Raw genomic sequence first — 19,942 nt, 5'->3', positions numbered from 1 at the left:
AGTCCCCAAACTGGAAACAGACCTTACAACTGATGCCAAGAGAACTTAGCCAGGACTTCCCTGGTGGCACAGTGGTTAAGAATCCGCCAGCTAATGCAGGGGACGCGGGTTCGAGCCCTGGTCCACTTAGATCCCACATGCCGCGGAGCAACTAAGCCTGTGAGCCACAACTACTGAAGCCCGCGCGCCTAGATAGAGCCCATGCTCCGCAACTAGAGAAGCCACCACAATGAGAAGCCCGCGCACCGCAACTAAGATAGCCCCCGCTCGCCACAACTAGAGAAAGCCCGCACGCAGCAACGAAGACCCAACGCAGCCATAAATTAATTTTTAAAAAGAAAGAGAATTAGCCAACCATTGCCCCCTGAGAAACTACTAACAGTGAAGCTTATGGACATTAAAGGGCCACAATTTTTACTTTACAAAGACATCTTCAGAAGCGCTAAAACTATCCTTCAGAGAACGCCATCTGGCTAAACATAATTGAAGTCCAGGTGATGGCTATGCTCAGAGGCTCACTTAGTCTTTTTCGACAAGCTATTTCATCCATCGTACAGCTTTCCTTTTAATCTCAAATTTTCATTTCTATCATAGGAATAATAATATCACTAAGAAGGGAGTACAGGAGAGAAGGGGGGAGAGTATCCTCTTGATCTAAAAAATCTAGTAATTACGTTCAAGATGTGACCAAACATCCCTGGATCGCTGACTGGAGGAGAGTTCAGGGAATAGAGGAGGAACAGCATCGGGGAAGCCAGGCCCACAGCCCCGCCTGGACTTGCCCTCCCTCCTGAACAAGTGCAGCCAAACACAGTGGAGGCCAACCCAAGCCCCTACGGTTCCTGCTGAGGCTCAGTTTGCAACACATACCGTGGCAAACAGCAGCAGGCGTCCTGATTTGAAAGCAGAGGACCTGACCACAGAGACCCTTCTCCCCACGGAGCCCTAGGCGGGCAGCAGCTGGGCTCACCCAAGAATGCAGAGACGGGGCTGAGAAAGCCGCTCTCTGCTCCTGTGTGTAAGAAGATGTTCAAAATTCCTTCCCGGACTCAAACATGCCATGTGGAACAGGATTTTTGAAAATGATAAAAGAATCTTCAGAGGCCAGGTGTTCTGACTTTCTGGCAGGCTGAGTGAGCTGAAAACCCTCAGCCAGAGAAAGGTGGCTGTGACCTCCACCCTCACCCCGGCAGGCTGATGGTCACACCACTGAGTTCTCTCTTTCCTGGAATTCAGTGGTCAAGAGCGAGCCCTGCCATTTCCAAGACAAGGGCCCACATCCTGCGGGCACTCCAGTCAGAGAATAGAAAGAAAGAAAGGCCCCTCCTAAGCCCGGGGCTCCTGTCAAACAAAGGTCAGGAGCCAGCCTGAGAGTGAGCAGGGGGCTGTCTGACCACAGGGTAACCTTAAGTAATGGAAATGGTGATGGTGTCACAGGTGCTTCCTTTTATCGTTAGGAAATGTTTTGTAAGAATAACCTACAAGTTTCCTAAACCAGGTTCTATGTGTGGTAGAAATGTAAGTACATATTAATTTTTCCATTATGCTATAGTTAGATTCAAGTAAAAAAAAAATGAATAAGCTCCCCTTTATCCACCATGAAATGGAGGGGGGCAGAAATCTCTCAACCACTGGCACTGTGACCCAGGATACCAAACAAGGATGCCCATTTTGGGGACAGTCCTGTTTGAAATTTTCAAATTTGCTTTTTTGTATTTTTTTTTTTAATCACTGAAACCTAGTTCTAATCCTGGCTCCACCACAAAATTTCTGGTGACCTTGGGCACATCACTTCAGCTCTCTGTTAATGAGGCCACTGGACCTCAGGGTTTCTGATTTCTTTCCAGCTTCAAAATTCTATCTTGGAAGACACTTTCTCAAGCCAATGATTAAAAGAAGCTTATGTTACACTGTTTCTTTTTGTTGGCAAAGAAGAAACCGATGCTCCTTAAAAAGTGTTTTCTGTGCCCTTATTCTTGCTCTGTGGGTAAGAAATCTGCAGTGACAGCTGCAGGCAGGTTGTACGTGACCACCCTCTCCTGCCACTCCTCCCCCTCCATTACCACTCAAAAAAGTGACTACAGGCCAAGGAACATGGCACAGCTTCTGCCTAAATTACCAACCTTTACTTTTATAACCATTTAAGCATATTATGATTTTAAATTTTACATGTTTATTTGAATTCAAATTTTCACAGAATAAAAGACTGCATTTCATTAGAATCAATCTGCAGCAATTATTTCTCATGGAAAAAAAAAAAGACAATAACCACTCAGATTTCAGAGGTGAATGAAACCTCTTCCTGCAAAAACAAAACACATGGAGGTATTCCCACCAATCCAGAAGCAGCATCTCGATGATGAGCTGAATCGAGGCGTGACACCTGACGTCACGCCCGAAGTAGGGTAAGGCTTGAGGCTGCAGGCAGCACATGTTCTGGTAAAGGCGAGATGCAGGTGCTGCTCACGCAGCCCTCCACAGACACACCACGACGAGGCAACGGCTCGCGGCTCTCCCGTGTGGCAACGACGGACACAGGGTGCTCTCGTTACAAGTGAATGAGTTCAGGTTCAGGACACTCTTTACAAAAACGACAAGGTTCAAAATAAATGTTTACTCCAAGGCACCTAAGGTGTAAAGCTTTTTAGAAAATACACAGAAATGAATAAACAGACTTAAAAAGGGAATCAGTTCTCAATGGAGGAATCGGCTATTACTGTAACTACTGTAAATAATTAGTTCCGACAGATTACAATCAAAATGCACATCGAACAGACTGTGCTGTGTGAGGGAACGTCTGACCAAAGAGCATTCCCCTGGGCACTTGGGGAGCTGTTGGTACGTGCTTACGGGGCTTCTTCCCAGAGCCAGAGAAGCTGTGCATCACTTGTATTTGTAATATCCTTCTCCAGTCTTCTTGCCAAGCTTATTCTCTGCTACCAGCTTATTCATGGATGGGCTGGACTGAAACAAGGGGTTCTTTGTATCCATTTCATGCCATCCTATTGAGAGGAGGGAAAAGAGCTTCGGATGAATTGCTGGGTTTAAGTCTCGGCGTTCCTGGGCAAGTCTGGAGGCAGAGCGTGGGGAGAAGGGTCCTTACTCTGATGTGGGAGAGCCCCACAGGCTTGGTGTCACTCGGGCCAAAACGGCAGAGGCAGAAGGAAGGCTGAGCATGAGCCCTAAAGCGGGTGTGCTGCCACCAGGCTGTGCCGCTCGAGGCCCAGCTCTACCAATGGCCGTCCTGTTCATCCGACCCCTTCCTGGGAATCGCTAATGCCAAAGGTCCAGGGTCACAAACAGAACCCATTCACCTGGTGGCTGGACCCCTCAGTGACACAGTGAAATGACTTTTCAGCAAATCTGAATTTGCTGCCCCTGGTATTTTGTACCCTCATAAAATTCAAAAGTTCATGCTTAAACCAGAGCCCTCCTTGCTCCTCCCGTCAGTATTCTTTGTGCAACTTGGTATTATGAGGTACATTCAACTTCGGTAGCCCAATTTTGGTTCCTATTTTAGACCTGTCTTCAGAGCCACTACAGTAAAATGAATACACTTTTTTAAATGGCTGTGCATCTTGAATGCAGTGGTTACACATATCAGCATATGTGATAGAATGACTGTGTACCAATGTCAATTTCCTGGCTTTGATACTGTACTGTGGTTATGATATAAGATGGAACCACAGGGGGAAACTATATAAAGGGGTACACAGGCCCTGTCTGTGCTGTATTTGAGACTTCTTGTGAATCTATAATTATTTCAAAATGAAAAGTTTAAAAAAAAAGTTGCCTTATGAGCAGAATAGGCAATCACATTCTTCCTTCTGCCATTTCACTTTAATCTTTAAGCTGGTGGGGCAGGACTTTGGAAGGTCTACTAAGACTCCTGATCTGTTTAAATAGGCATTATACTTTAATTCATAGTTGAGAGAGACTACCTCAACTCAATAAAAGACAGACAACAGAGAATTCCAATTCTTACCGTCCATGATGAACTTCGTAGTATCCAGCCCAACATAATCGAGAAGCTCGAATGGGCCCATGGGGTACCCAGCGCCCAGCTTCATAGCAGTATCGATGTCTTCCTTGGACGCATCACCTACGCAGAAGAGGGCAGTGCTGAGTCACCACCATCCTTCCCAGAATCCTCCTGGTCACGTGCTGAGTCCCTGAATTACTAGCATTTTACATATTTGCACATTCAAAAAACATCTGGAGTCAGGAACTCTGGCTTAGGTAAGATTTTTCTTAGAGGTAAATGCCAAATAGGTCACAAGATTTTCAGAGCTACTCCACGAAGTTACTCTGTGAGGTGAATTCTAGAGCACTGCAACCTTGTTCATGGAGAGAGAAGGCCCCAGTGGCCTGGAAACATTAGTTACTTTCTAATGGATTGGGAATCACCTTCTCTGGAATAACTTACCAAAATATCCTTTAAAGCGAGGACATGTTTTTGATTGATAAATGGGCTTTTTTTTGTTTTTCTATGTATTATATGTATATTTTTCTTTTCCAGATTTCCTGGTTTTATAAGTAATGAGTATCCCTCTGGAATCACATGCACACAAACTCTTTAGTCACGATAATGTTTAAAGGAAAGCCCAAACCCGACTGAGCACTGCCATGTAAGTGTGCAAGTGTGCTGAGGAGTCAAGGGCCAAGTGCCTTTTTCTTGGAGTTTTTATCCGTCACATAATGTCCCTGGGTCACAGAGGTCTTTACAGAGAACAACCTGGTCCCTTTCTCCAAAATCAGGACTAGCCTGTCACAAGTGTCTATCTAGAATTTTGTTCCAAAGCATAAAGAAATGGTCAATTATACCAAAGCTAAATAAAATTAAAAAGCTATAAAAGACTTGAGAGATTTCACAACCTAAATATTTCAGATTTTTAGACATGAGGAACAAGAACTACTTAACATGCATAAAGACTCTATTTTTAAAAGCATATGAAGTACTAAGGTAATGCCAAAGGATTTCAAGGCGGTTCAAGATGATTAAAATACCAACCAATTATTTCTTACGGGAGACATTATCAGTACTCCACTGATTAGTCAACCAGAGGATCCTGAGAACCATGATTTGAGCTTCAGGCCATAAGAGAGCAAAAATGATCACATACACATTAGCCTTATCAGGCAGCCTCATTCACTCATTCATTCAACTTTTATCTATATCTGTTATGTATCAGGCACCAGAGACTTGGAATGAGACAAAGAAAAACAAGACAAGCACTCCAGTGTTCACAGTATAATGGGAGGATTCAGACGTGTAAAGCACAAATTTCATCATGACAAGTGCTGAGGATTCATGAAGACTCACAAACACGGAGAGATTTACTCATACTGCCACGACTTCACCACAACTGCCACCCAGGCCCGGGTCCTGGCAGTCCTGAAGAGAATCTCAGGGAGGGGCAGGGAAGGGCATTCCAGGGAGCAGGAACAGCACGTACAAAGGAAGCCGGCAGCTGATAAGTGGATTATGCCGAGAGGATTTCATTAGACTTCGAGGTTTCCGTGGTGTCCGGGCCAGAATGCTGCAACGACAGCCCAGGATGCTCCCTGTACTGGTGACCTGTCCTCACCATCCGCAGAACCTCTGCTCAGGTGTCACCGCATCAGAGCCTCCCCCTCCTCCCTGCATATACACTAGCAACTGTCAGGACTCCAGGCTAGGACTCCGGCCATCCCCTAGACTTTATCTTTCTCGGGGATTACTGATCACAACCTAACATGTTATCTATTGGTTCATTCGCTACAGGCTGTCTCCCCTCATTACAATATAGGCTCCCTGGGGACAGAAATCTCATAGCATAACGGTTCCAACTTACCTAAAGCCATTTAATCAAATCAATATTCAAGACAGACAATAAACCCTAGAGTCAAAACTGTAATTCCAGATTCAGAGACTCACTTGACTGAAATAATATGAAGACACAGCACATCATGGAAAAAAAATCTAAAAAGCTTTACAAAGTCAGTATAATTCTAAAAATTCTGTTCTGAGTAACACAGGGTGAAAGAGGCAAAAAGAAAAGAGAGAGAAATAAAATACAGACCGGTGTGCCAAGTGGGAGTTAACAACACGTGGTATAGACCAATAATTTTAACCAATAATAATTTTAGACCAATAATTCCTACTCTTTAGAATCAAGCACTTCACTTGGAACCTGACACCTTCTCCAAAGAAAATGCACGTATACACAAAATTCAGCATCAACCTTAGGAGGCTCATGGGACCCACCCCCACCGCCAGCTAAGAGCCCCCAACTCTGAACAACAAAGAAGGGCGTCCTCAGTGAACTCCCAGCTCTTCTGCAGGCCTGAGAACCTGGGACCTGCCCCAACAGGCTTCCTCTGCCGGCTCATCAGCACCACCTACCGACCATTCTTGGCATTAACAACAAACCAGAGTCACAGCAAAGAGATCAGAACCGCAGCGCAGCCACCATTCCTTTATTCATCAACAGCTACCTAAAGCCTGTCCTACACAAGCACTTTGCGGGGTATGAAGATGGGGACCCAAATACTGCCGCAGAAGACAAGAGTACAGTAGGAGAAGAGAGACACATGCCGTGCGGCAGGGAAGAGAGTAGCACATGCCCCGAAGGAGAAGCAAAGTGTACAGAGAGTTAGGACAACACAGATCACATCCAGCCTGGAGCGCTGGGGACAGTGCAGTGGGGCCTTGTGAGAAGCTGGGAGTAAGGTGTGGGGTGATGACAGGAAGGCAGAGGGTGAGGAGAAAGAAGGCCCCCTGGTGAGGGCACCGTATTTGGTAGGCTACAATGGAACCGCTGAACACGTCTTGGGCGGGGGAGGGACAGTGTGAGCAGGATGTCACACAGTGCCTGGGCAACAGGCTCACGACACTCCCAGGGCGTCACCCGAGAAGAGCTAACCATGCAGCCCCACCACGCTGCCAGAGTGGACCCAGTCACAGTGGCATCTGACGGGGGCAGCTGTCTGCTCCAGGCACCAGCCTGCTCAAAGGTCTGCAGAGAGAGCCCGGACCCCCAGGGGCGAGGGTGACCGAGCCCACCAATCAGGCCTCGGTTACAGCGGGAATGATGAGAGCAACGAAGGAGAGAGGACAGAAGCTGCAGGGCACTGGGGAGGAAGGCACGGCAGAAGCAAGGAGGCTCCCAGCACCAGAGAGCAGCGATGGGGGCGGTGAAGCGCAGCTAGACTCCACAGGCAGTTGACGGAAGCGCTGCTGGGGGCCTGTGCACTGAAAAGACGCTCAGCTGCCCAGGAGGCCCGAGTGGACAACGACGGAGCTGATTCTCTGTTCTAACGCCCCACACATCCTTCTGACGACCCTCTACCGCTCAAACCAGCATTCTGCCAACCTGTCTGAGTGGCACACTTACCTCGGGAATACCAAAAGTGTTTGTAATGGACCCCAAATTCATGTTGAAATACTACCCCCCAATGCGATGGTATAAGGAGGTGGGGTCTTGTAGGAATTAGGATTAGAAGAGTCACAAGGGTAGAGCTCCCATGAATGGGATCGGTGCTCTTCTCAGAGTCACAAGAGAGCCTGTCTCCTCTCTCTGCTCTCTGCCATGGGAGGCAGTCTACAACCAGAAGAGGGCTCGCCCAGATACCCAATCATGCTGGCACCCTCAATTTGGACTTTAGCCTCCAGAACTGCGAGAATTATATTTCTGTCATTCATATGCCACCCAATCTATATTGCTGTATTTTTTATAGCAGCCCAAGCTGACCAAGACAGTGTCATCCAGAGAAATTCTCCACAATGAGTTCGGAAAAGGCTGGGCTGAACTGCCTTTATGGCTTGACTCTGCTGCCCGGGGTGGGGGGGGTGGCGGCACTGCACGCACTGTCTCCTCACCCTCCTGGACAACACAATACTTGAGGAGACCAGTTTGGAAAAGACACAAGGTAACGGGAAATCCTTTGCTGCCTGGGGGAGCCTCACTAAAGGCAGGCTGACCGGCACAGGGAGACTGGGATGACAGGGAGGAATCCAAAGTGACAAATGAAAAGACATGGCAGCGAGAGGGGATAATCCAGAATGCCTTCAGGTTTCAAAGAAGAAGGGATGCAGTTCCGCCAGCCACTCAGAGCAGGGTAACAGAGGCGGGGTGGCAGGCGTGCATGTGAGCACCCCCTGCGCTGGCTGAATGAGGGCAGAACCTTGAGGTGGCAGAACGGACACGGTAAGAAGCCTGAGGTGTGAGGAGCCCAGACCATAGTGTGGCTTCCTGGGAAACAGCAGGCAGACATGACCCCCAGCACCTCCAGGGTCCTGAGGGTGCCGCCAAGGGCAAAGTAAGAGTACTTCCCCTGTGGGGTCAGACTCCCCTCCGAATTTCACCTCCCAGGTGGCTAGTGATGGTGAAGGTTAAAGGGATTCCATCTGTTTAGAAAAGGACCACTGCTGGTAAGAGGAAAGTAGAAGATAAGAAAATGACTTTCAACTTACAACCAGATACATGGTTCAGTTGAAAATATATCAAAGTGACAGCATGTTTCAGTGAGAAAGACACCATTACGAGGTGGATCACCCACATGCTATATTCTAAAACATGACATTACAAAAAAAACTGCCTTTCAAAGTAGGGCAAAATGCTTCATGCTGTCTTTGAGGTGTAATTAGGCATATTTGTTGATAGATAAACACAGAAGTGTTGGTTTGATCTTGGAGCAAAAGTGAGGCAAATGCCTCCATAAAACACAGAGAAAAGTTTTAATATTTAAAGCAGATTTGAGGAAGAAAATATGCTTTCATCTCTCTGGAAGAGCTAGTATAAATGTTTTGTTTCAAAAATGACATTCTCAGGAGCAAGCATTTGTAAATGAAGTAATTGAAAACAATTACACTTGCTTTTCATCCAGTCCTATTAAGGCCTGTTTGCCTTTGAAGCAGACATGATAGTTACCTTTCCAGAAATGCGGTAGGTAAGGTAGGCAGGAGGATACATGACATTTTATAACCTTGGACCATGTCCCAAGTCTACTTCTGCAACAGGGAAAATGATTCTTTGTCAATCAACAAAGTATTGAGAAAAAACCATTTCAGACCATTCTTAAGGTTAAAAAAAAAATGCATCATAACATCACTCAGTAAGGATGGACAAGGCTGTTAGAAACATTCCTTGTCACACAACAGCCTTGTTACTCATTTCCCTTCTCCTGTCACAATTTTAGAACCTTAGGGAATTTTAAAGGTTTCCTAGCCCTGTGATTTTTACATCTACATCATCATCATCATCATCATTATTATTTTAAGCAATAAACCCTTTAACCAGAGATCCAGGATATAAATCCGTGTTGGCCTATGATTGCTCTGGCTGGGACTGTAGTGGGGGGGCTGTCCCAGAGCCACCTCAGAGGGAATCCAGGGTGGCCTGGGAGCACAGTGACAGAGGCACGGGGACCCAGGGTCAGGCTGATCCACAGAGCCAGAAAACAGAAGCTCCTCCCCTACACCTCATGGCCCATCCCTTCCCACAGACCCTGCGGGAGAACTCCCAGACTCGCTGCACCCAGCCTGGGTCAGGACAGCTACCTCGTTCATACAGCCTGACTGCTTCCATGAGGTACGGCACCAGGAGACGGTTCACAATAAACCCAGGAGTATCCTGTCAGAGGAGAGAGAAAAACAGTAGACAAATGAAATTTCTGTGAACTTTATCTTTTGTAAAGTCACCAGATCACTCCTTCTCACCCTGGACTGTGACCCACATTTATCAAGCTATACATTTTCAAAATGTTTTAAGGTACCAAGACAGTCTCACTTCTATCTCACACGACAATTTATCCAACAATTATAGTACCCCAGAAGCCCCTACTGCACGGACCCTGAAATAAAGGCAGATAAGGTCACTAGAAAGAGCATGGCTTTGGGGGCAGGCAGATCTGGGCTCGAATTCTAATATTCTCTGACTTTGCATCATTCTGAATCTCAGTTTCATCATCTGTGAAATGGGAATAGTAACTTCCACCTCACAGGTTGTGAAGATAAATCAGAACACATAAAATGCTGTGCATACAGCCCTCCCCTCAAATGGTAGTCCTTTTATTCCTCTTCTCTCCCACATCCCTTCTAGGAGTCTAGAAAAAGTAACAGTCCACCTTGAACACTCCTTGTAGGAGCACGACCTCCCGGCTGCTCAGGATTTTCTCAGGCTCCAGCGCACAGCACAGGATGGTGGAACTGGGGACAGGTGCCGGGGCAAACAAGCAGATGCTAACAGATCGATGGCCTTTCACAGCTCACTACGGAAGACTCTCTACCCTGATGACTCCTTGTACTGCACATCCTTTCTTCATTTCCCCCCTCATTAAAATGCTTAACCATCTCTCCTGGAGGCCTAGTATGGGGTCTGGATTCTACCTACTGATCTCTTTTGGAAGCTTGTGGGGCAGGCTGGGTTGGTTAACTTTTTGGTGGTATTTATGTGAAGCTGATTTCCACTAAGTAAATGGAGCCCGCTCTTTTAACAAAAGGCTGTGATCCTCCTGCAGGAAGAAATCTGCACCCTGGCCCCAGGCCTTGTGTCCCGTTTCAAGTACACACTGGACACTCCAGAAACATCTGAATTAAAGACGCCCAGCCTCCTGCATTACTCTTCCAACTCACCAGACTGCACACCATAGCCACAGGATTTGTAGCTCCTTTCACCCTGGACAAGCTACCCCATCTCCCAGGAATACAGAGATGCACAAAAGAGCTTTATCAGTTTAACCAAGACTATATTAATATAACCATGTTGATTTAATAACTAGGGCATGGAAGCACTTAAATGTCCATCGACGGATGAATGGATAAAGAAGATGTGGTACATATATACAATGGGATATTACTCAGCTAGAAAAAAAGAAAGGAATAATGCCATTTGCAGCACCATGGATGGACCTAGAGAATCTCATACTGAGAGAAATAAGTCAGACAGAGAAAGACAAATATCATGATATTGCTTATATGTGAAATCTAAAAAAGTGGTACAAATGAACTTATTTACAAAACAGAAATAGTCACAAGTGTAGAAAACAAACTTATGGTTACCGGGGGAAAGTTGTAGGGGGTGATAAATTGGGAGACTGGGACTGACAAATACACACTACTATATATAAAATACGTAATTAATAAGGACCTACTGTATAGCACAGGGAACTCTTCTCAATACTCTGTAATGACCTATATGGGAAAAGAATCTAAAAAAGTGGATATAGGTATAACTGATACACTTTGCTGTACAGCGGAAACTAATGAAACGTCGTAAATCAACTATACTCTAATAAAAAAAATTTTTTTAAATAACTAGGGCAAAAATGCTTTTCAACTTCAAAAAGTTTATTGTAGAAATTCAGGATGGGGTAGGGTACCTGAATACATGAAGCACACCATATACAAGGTTAGAAATCAGAAAGCAGCCTGGGAAAAATATTTTCTCCATATATAATATATGGAGTTTTAAAATCATTTACATAAAGAGCTCACAGAACTCAATAAGGAAAACATGCTAAAACTCACAAAATATTTAAAGAAATATTCATTAGAACAAAATAGCATGTTGCCAGTAAGATTACTGGCAAGAGGTTTTTTCCCCATTACAATATTCAATGCTGTTGAGGATGCAGAGTGATACTCTCAATATTGGTAGAATGTAAAGAGACACAGTCCTTTAATTAAGCAATTTAATTTTATATAATCATACATCTTACATTTTTCATACACATATATTTATTAAATATACTTTACTGTATTTATTATATACCAGGTATTATTTGTTCTAAGTACTTTACAAATATTAATTCATTTATTCCTCATAATAACCCTGTGAGACAAGTACTATTATTACCTCTACGTGAGGTAGAGGATACTGAGGCACAGAGAGGTTAAGTGACTTGTCCAAGGTTACACATCTAATAAGTGCCAAAGCCAGGATGTGAACCCAGGCAGGCTGGCTCCAGAGTCCATGGCCTTAACCTTTTCACACCACACTTTCCCTGTGAAGTCCTACTAGGACGAAAGACACATTTCAGGCACGTTCATGCCATTCTTCTGTGTCGGGTGTTGATAAGCTACAATCCTGCAGGCCAAATCCAGTTGTAAATAAAGTTTTAGTGGAGCACAGCCACACTTCTCTGCTGGTATGGTCCATGCAGCAGAATCGAGTAGTTGCAACAGAGACCATAAGCTCTAAAATATTACTATCTGGCCCTTGACAGAAAAGTTTGCTGACCCTTGTTCTATGTGATTGCCTTCTGTCATCTGGGTGCCTCAGCAAGAGCTTGAATAACTGACCCCGAAAGACTCCCCAGAAGCCCTAAGGTATCACCTAAAAAGAGATGTAACAAGGGCAATTTTATGAGACCAGAGTTGCCAGGCCTGCATCTGCCACGGCCAGTCAGATGGAAGAACGAATCATCACTCTCCATGCATTAATGACTGTGCTGCTGAAGACCATCCCTGGCTTGTTCCCGCACCTCCATTTTCATACCTGGCTTTTGATCTGCTGCAGGCTGATGCCCTTTCTAACATTATGACTACTTTCTGCCACAAAAAAGCATCAACTGGTAAGAAAAAGTGCAACCATACCCTCTGGTTATTAATGTGATTTTTTTTTAATCCAAAATATTTAAAACCATAAAACTAAACCAAAATAATGAGTGTTAAAAAATGAGATTCCCTAATATAACACTACAGACCTCCACTGGGGGGACTGGCATGTGGAAGACTATTGGGGTCCACATCGACAGATGACTGATTCAGATGATTCATGAACAATTTGAGTTTTCATGGGTTAATACAATATTTGAAGTTTGAGTTCAAACTTGAGACTATTTTAGAAAGCAAAACTATGGTATGAGAAGAACCACAATGGTATTTAAAAGATTACAGTCAACCAGCAATTCCACTCCTGGATATATATCCGAAAAAACAAAAACACTGCTTCGAAAAGATACATGCACCCCAATATTCAGAGCAGCACTATTTACAATAACCATGACATGGAAACAACCCAAGTGCCCATCAACAGACAACCTGGTTAAGCAGACATGATATATATACAATGCAATACTGCTCAGCCATAAAAAACAATGATATTTTGCCATTTGCGGCAACATGGATGGACTTGGAGGGCATTATGCTACGTGAAGTCAGACAGAGAAAGACAAATACTGTATGATATCACTTATATGTGGAATCTAAAAAATACAACAAACTAGTAAATAGAACAAAAAAGAAGCAGACTCACAGTAATAGAGAACAAACTAGTGGTTACCATGGGGTGGGGACAGGTTAATACAGGGGTGGGAGAATGGGAGATACAAACTACTGGGTATCAGGTAGGCTCAAGGATGTATTGTACAATACGGGGAATATAGCCAATATTTTGTAGTAACTGTAAATGGAAAGTAACCTTTTTAAATTGTTTAAAAATAATTTTTTTTAATAAAATGATTATGGTCAAAAAAGTAGATAACATATTTATAAAAATTTGTAATGGAATTCTGTGACACAATTGTCCTTTCAGAAAAACAGCCAAGTCATGAAGAAGTGCAGTCCCTAAATCTGGGGGGAACTAAAGAGGAACTACAGCAAATGGAGAGACTGAAGGTAATGAAACCAAAGTAGGTGACAGCACCTGGGGATAATTTTACATATAATACCAGGTATCTCAAGAAAGGGGAAAAAGGCCGGAGGCAAGCTTTCCACCCACCACACTTCTTACTGAAAAACAAAACAACACAAACAAAATCATAAGCAACATTCCACTGAGAAACAGCTTCATTTTCTGCTACCTTGGTTGAGGTGGGCTCTACCTGTCTCACACCATTTCCCTAATCACCTGCAGTGTTCTTTCCAAAAGGAAAGCCCCAGTTTTCTGATCAGGATTCATGTGCCACCAGGCTGTGCCTGACACACAGGGTTCTGGTTCCTCAGGGTCCAGAAGAAGCCGAAGCTGATGGGGTAACAAAAACCACTGATGGAAACACAACCACTCATCAAGAGAAAAAAGTCAAGACCCAGGGAGAAATCCGAGTTTTCGATTTAGCTGAAGCCGTGGCTCCATTTGGATCGCAGACTATCCACCTGATGGCCTTGAGCACGGCTTAGGAGCACGGCTAGATGCAACCTGCTCTTTACAGCCTGCGGACAGGCCTGCAGCAAAAGTGGCCCACGTCCCACATCATCCTACTATGGAAGAGTACTACCTGGAAAAAGTCAGGTTCTGAGAAAAGTCACCCCCCCGCCTTACCAAGCTATCCATACTCTACCTTGCAAGCAACAGGATGCTTTCCCAGCGTTTTGCTGAAGTCTACCAGAGATTCAAAGGTCTTCTGGCTGGTCATTGGTGTTTTAATGACCTGGAAACGTAAAGCAGAGAAGAGTTATAATCAGAAAGTCAGCAAACAATCTCAACAGAACAGTTCAAGGAAACACTGATCAAATACTGCCACACAGGTGGCAAAAATAATTTTAGTTTCAGATTAGAAGGATTTCAAGCCAGAAACAAAACGTCCACTTTAAGATAGTGGACTACAGCAGAACACTCAAAATCAAGGCTTAAAATATAAATGTGGGGACTTCCCTGGTGGGGCAGTGGTTAAGAATCGCCTGCCAATGTAGGGGACATGGGTTCGAGCCCTGGTCTGGGAAGATCCCACATGCCACAGAGCAATTAAGCCTGTGCGCCACAACTACTGAGCCTGTACTCTACAGCCCGTGAGCCACAACGACTGAGCCCGTGTGCTGCAACTGCTGAAGCCCACGGGCCTAGAGCCCGTGCTCTGCAACAAGAGAAGCCACCGCAATGAGAAGCCCGCACACCGCAACAAAGAGTAGCCCCTGCTCGCCGCAACTAGAGGAACCCCGCGCGCAGCAAGGAAGACCCAACGCAGCCAAAAATAATAAATAAATATATTTTTAAAAAACCATACGTGTGTGTGTGTGTGTGTGTGTGTGTGTGTGCGCAGGAGAGTTCTACAGGTTTTGTCACTGAGACAGACCTGGGTTCAAATACCAATCACACCACTTACTGGCTCTGTGACCCTGGGAATGTTTCTTGAAATTGAAATGACATTGAAATCACTCTACCTCCCTCAAGGAGTTAAGGTGAGGATGGAATTAGATTAGGAAGTAAAGCATTAAGGGCAGCTCCTACGAGGGCTGAAGTGCTCAGTAAATGCTGGCTTTTATTAGGGTTTTACTTGCTACTGTTAATTATTTCAGGGGGGTAACTGGAAGTCTACTAGAGTGTAACAACTGCCCTTAAAGTACTCTGCATGAAGTCACACCTTCTCTTAGCATACAGATGAGAAGGAGCCTCAGGAAAACAGAGGTGCACTCAGGTCACCCAGGTCCTGTGGACTCTGAGATGAGTAATCCCCCCATTACTGCGCCCTCTCCCACACAGATGCCCCAAAGCCCAACAGCTCCCTTTGCCTCAGGACAGGCTCATCCCAGAGGAAGGCTTTCATAACCAGCAAACACCAGCCAATGGCTGGGGCCTGCCACCTGTCAGGCGCCTCAGGAAGGCCCCTGGCGGTCCTCCTGACCTTCTCTATGAGGTGCACTGCCAGAGTATGACTGCTACCCTCCTCACAGTGGCTGCTGGGCTCTACAGAAGTCAGCACCAAGGGCCACACCTGGCAGTCAACTCTCAGGCGTTGTCAGCAATTAGATTTCAGCAAATGGAGAGAGACCCAGATGAATTTAAACTTAAAAAAATATATAAATTAAATACACAATTTAAATGCCAGTTAAGGGATTTCAACCAGAGTCAAAGCAAACAGGCTTGGCTTCTACATCAGACCCTTTATATGAGCCTAGGCAAGTCAAATCAACCCTCTGTGCCTCACCTTTCTTATATGAAATTGGGATGATGACATTTGACACATCCTCCCTCTTTTAAGAGGGCTATATGGTGTAATGAGCTAGTGTCTGTGCAGGATGAAAAGCTCTATATAAATGAAGAGAATCATTATCATTCATGTTTTTAATGTGATCACAGCTTGGGGTATGGGGCTACGTTATGGCACTAAGGGAAGTAAATGAGTGGAAACAGAAAAAAGCACCATAAAGATGGGGTTGAGGAATGGGATGAGATGGGCCAGAAACTGCTCTGCAGGCATCACAAATCAAACAGCAATAGGAGAATTATTCAAGAGCAGGTATAAAACCACCTCCATCAGAACCGTATAGATTGAGCTAGGACAAGGGCTGCTAATTATGGAGTTCAAAAAAATAATCTGTTGGTTTAAAGGAGTCAATACTATAGTTTTTGTTTTTTTTTTTAACAGGAGGGATGCATATTTACTCATTCGTTCAACAAATAGCAATGTGCTACATATATTCTGTTCCAACACAGGGTCTGAAAAAATATACATATACACACATAAATTGAGCCCAGCCCCAAGGAAAGAAGAGCCACTCCACTTATGGTTCATTGTGGTGCTTACCACCAGCAACACATACATGAATGCTCAAGTTAAAGAATAAAAGTTGCATAAAGAAGAGCACTTTTGGAAAACACTTTCTAGAAAATGTTAACACTTGCCAAGCATTAACTGTTAACAATCAAGGTGCCATTATTTCCAAAGACACAGATGGACATTATAAGATGAATGCAGTTGAAAACAGAGTTTGAAGTAAATCTACAAAATTTGTCTGTATCTTCGAAACACATTATGTGCATGATATGGTAACCAAAAAAGTAATTAGTCCCTAAGTACTGAAATGCTGAAAATTCCATTCCACTTCCTTGCTCTTTTTGTATAAGGAGAAATGCTGTTTCTTCTAATTCCCTGTGCCCCTCCCTTTCATTCCTTAACTTCTTCAAAAACAGCCTTAGGGGTTGGCAGTAAATTGGAAGAAACTAAGAAGCAATGTTAGTGGAACAGATAATTCCTATTGCAAGATGGGTCAGAGTCGTCCTTGAAAGACAACTGTAAGAAAACGTAGTCACCCTTAAACTAGATGCTAATGCTTATGTTGTGGGGGGAGGGGACACGGGAGGGGAAGGGGCCTGGAGGAGAAGGCAGCAGTGGAGAAAAAGACCCCACCGCGTGCCCAGGGAGCCCGGGCCAGTCTCCGGAGGCCTGCCTGGATCCACAGCCCCACGCTTCGCGCATGGCAGTAACTCCGCAGCCTCAGCACAAATGCTACTTTAATAGCAGCTGCTCCTCAGATCCTGTAACGAGCCCCCTATTAATGGCAAGTTGCCACATTTCAGGTGCAAATTATCTACAGTGACTCCACCTCCCTGGTACCTAAGACTCCAAGCAAGCAAGCAGAAGCAGCCCAAACAGGATCGCTGGCAGCCCTCCCTGGCCACTTTCCTCCACCTCCCAGGTTTGAGGTCGGGAGGTTCAAGGCTACTGGAAGCTGCTTTTTAATTTTTTTTTCAACACCTTTATTGGAGTATAATTGCTTTACAATGGTGTGCTAGTTTCTGCTGTATAGCAAAGTGAATCAGCTTTACATATACATATATCCCCATATCCCCTCCCTCTTGCGTCTCCCTCCCCCCTACCCTCCCTATCCCACGCCTCTAGGTGGTCACAAAGCACCGAGCTGATCTCCCTGTGCTATGCGGCTGCTTCCCACTAGCTGCTTTAATAGGTCTGATTATAACACACGGGAGCTGTGCCTCCCCTGGTGACAATATCAAGGCCCTGTTACCTGGGGCTGAATTCACCCCGGGAACAGTGGTCAGGGCATATTACAGCGGCTCCTGTGGGAAACCACGCTTCTAATAGAATTCCACATCCAGCCTAGACAAACTGACCTGGACAAGACAATATGAACATGGGTGGCTCTCCCCTCCGTGGTCTCATCAAGCTAGTGGTCTTTAGTGCTGCCTTCCCAGTCTGATGCCTCTCTCTACACTACCTATCAGCTATGGCACAAACAAGTAAGCGACATTCCACAAAGTTAACAGCCCTCCTGGATATCACTGGTCAGAACGCAGGGCTGCAAAGAAACAAAGCACAGGGGCCTTCCTAGATATTAGGTGCTGTTTCTTCCTTTGGCTCTGAAAGGAGAGTCTGGCCAGAGAAACCCAAGCACAAGGACAACCCTCCACCCTGCCACTAAAATCTATCCAGTGCAATCCCCAGTGGCAGGGAGGATGTGACTCACAGAAGCAGGGCTGAGGGCTGGCAGGGCAAAAGCACGTACGCACAAGCAGACACCCACTGACCTCCACAAGTTTCATCAGGGGCACTGGGTTGAAGAAATGGAGCCCGGCAAATCGGTCCTGTCTGGTGGTGGCATTGGCTATGCTTGTGATCTGCAAAGAGGAAGTGTTGCTGGCAAAGATTGTGTGTCTGTGGAGAGAAAGACAGTAGAGTATTGAAATGAGTCCCATCTTTGGACAGTCAGGACTCCTCTGAGGTGCAACACACAAGGTGACTGCTTACTGCCCAGGTCCTGTCCTTTCCTGACCCTAGAGGAAATCAGGGAAAAGACACAGCTTCACACAAGAGGCTGAAATCAGTGACCTGTTTCATTTAAATTTTGAAATTTTAAATTCAGAAGTTACCTGTTCCAAAAGCCTACATAGTCTTTACCAAACCTTCCTTAATTTTAGGGAGCAAAATTTCTCCTGGCTACTTGCATTATTTAATTCACACAGTATGTGAGAAACAAAAGGAGGCAACAACGTCAGTCACAAGATGAAACTCCAAGTGAACAAAGACTAAGGAAAAACAGGATGCATCACAGACACTCAAAATAAGCAAAAAACTGTGAAGAAACACCTGAATCCTTAACAAGAAACATCTGACATAAACATGAACTACAATCTTTTCCCCTCAAGTGAAAAGCTTTACTTTTCCATTGACTGGGAATTCAAATGAAAACAGAAAAAAACCAACATGGTCCAAAAGAAGTTTTAAGGTTATACTAGTAGACTTGGGGAAGGAAGGATACACGTATACACATGATAAATGTAGTTCAAGGCATTCTTATTATTATAAAATCTCCTTAAAAAAGCAGTACCATCTTCTTTTGAGTATATAAAATATTAAATTATTAATTTAAAAAATCCATACTGACTTAAACCCAATTTAATTTTTTAAGACCTCAGTGAAGTGGGGTGCCAAAGGCAGGACAGGCAAATATTTAAAGAGACAGGCAAGACTTACAAGCTTTCCTACAGCACCACCTCGTGGATAAATGTACACAAAATGGCCTAATGCTAACTACAACCACAAGAGCCTGGTCATAGCGCAGGAAGGGGAGTGGTTCCTTACGACCAGATTGGGGGGTTCCTGCTTGCTCAAAAGGCAATACTACAATCTGCCTGAAATCAGGGGCAAGTGGGAAGGAGAAGGGAAGGGAGAAGAAACTAGTAATTTGGGAAGAGGAGAGAAGAGTGAGGTGAAAGCAGCTGGTGTGCTAGGTGGTGGCTACCAGAGGCTGAAGGAGGACCCTTCGTGTGCTCAGCCCAAGAAAGCACTTCACTTTTTTTTTTAAATTTTTGTTGGGGTATAGTTGATTTACAATATTGTGTTAGTTTCAGGTGCACAGCAAAGTAAATCAGTCATATATATATGTATACCCACTCTTTTTTAGATTCTTTTCCCATATAGGCCATTACAGAGGATTGAGTAGAGTTCCCAGTGCTACACAGTAGGTCCTTATTAGTTTTCTATTTTATATATAGCAGTGTGTATGTGTCAGTCCCAATCTTCCAATTTATCCCTCCTTGCCCCTTACTCCCCCACCCCATAAGTGTATTTTCGACATCTGTAACTCTATTTCTGTTTTGTAGATAAGTTCATTTGTAGCCTTTTTTTAGATTCTACATATAAGTGATATCATATTTGTCTTTCTCTGACTTCACGCAGTATGACAATCTCTAGGTCCATCCATGTTGTTGCAAATGGCATTATTTCATCCTTTTTTATGGCTGACTAATATTCCATTGTATATATGAACCACATCTTCTTT

At 44.6% G+C, this 19,942-nt stretch overlaps 1 protein-coding gene across 3 annotated transcripts in view; it reads right to left on the bottom strand.

The window, feature by feature from the left end:
• Window positions 1-2,150: 2,150 nt before the first annotated feature.
• Window positions 2,151-19,942, bottom strand: part of HADH (hydroxyacyl-CoA dehydrogenase) — a 47,555-nt gene continuing 29,763 nt past the window's right edge. The window contains exons 4-9 of one of the 3 annotated variants that reach the window (XM_060148577.1): window positions 18,189-18,315; window positions 14,263-14,352; window positions 9,542-9,614; window positions 3,986-4,102; window positions 2,851-3,002; window positions 2,151-2,580 (exon numbers count right to left, since the gene is read on the bottom strand). In XM_060148577.1, coding sequence (XP_060004560.1) covers window positions 2,884-3,002; window positions 3,986-4,102; window positions 9,542-9,614; window positions 14,263-14,352; window positions 18,189-18,315 — 526 coding nt within the window. In that variant the 3' untranslated portion in view covers window positions 2,151-2,580; window positions 2,851-2,883. Of the gene's footprint in view, window positions 3,003-3,985; window positions 4,103-9,541; window positions 9,615-14,262; window positions 14,353-18,188; window positions 18,316-19,942 lie in introns of all 3 variants that reach the window. The other 2 variants (XM_060148578.1, XM_060148576.1) reach the window with 2 other exon arrangements.

Source organism: Lagenorhynchus albirostris, chromosome 4 (genome assembly GCF_949774975.1).
Source record: "Lagenorhynchus albirostris chromosome 4, mLagAlb1.1, whole genome shotgun sequence".
NCBI classification, from domain to species: Eukaryota; Metazoa; Chordata; class Mammalia; order Artiodactyla; family Delphinidae; genus Lagenorhynchus; species Lagenorhynchus albirostris.
This window is presented reverse-complemented; position numbering and strand designations above follow the sequence as displayed.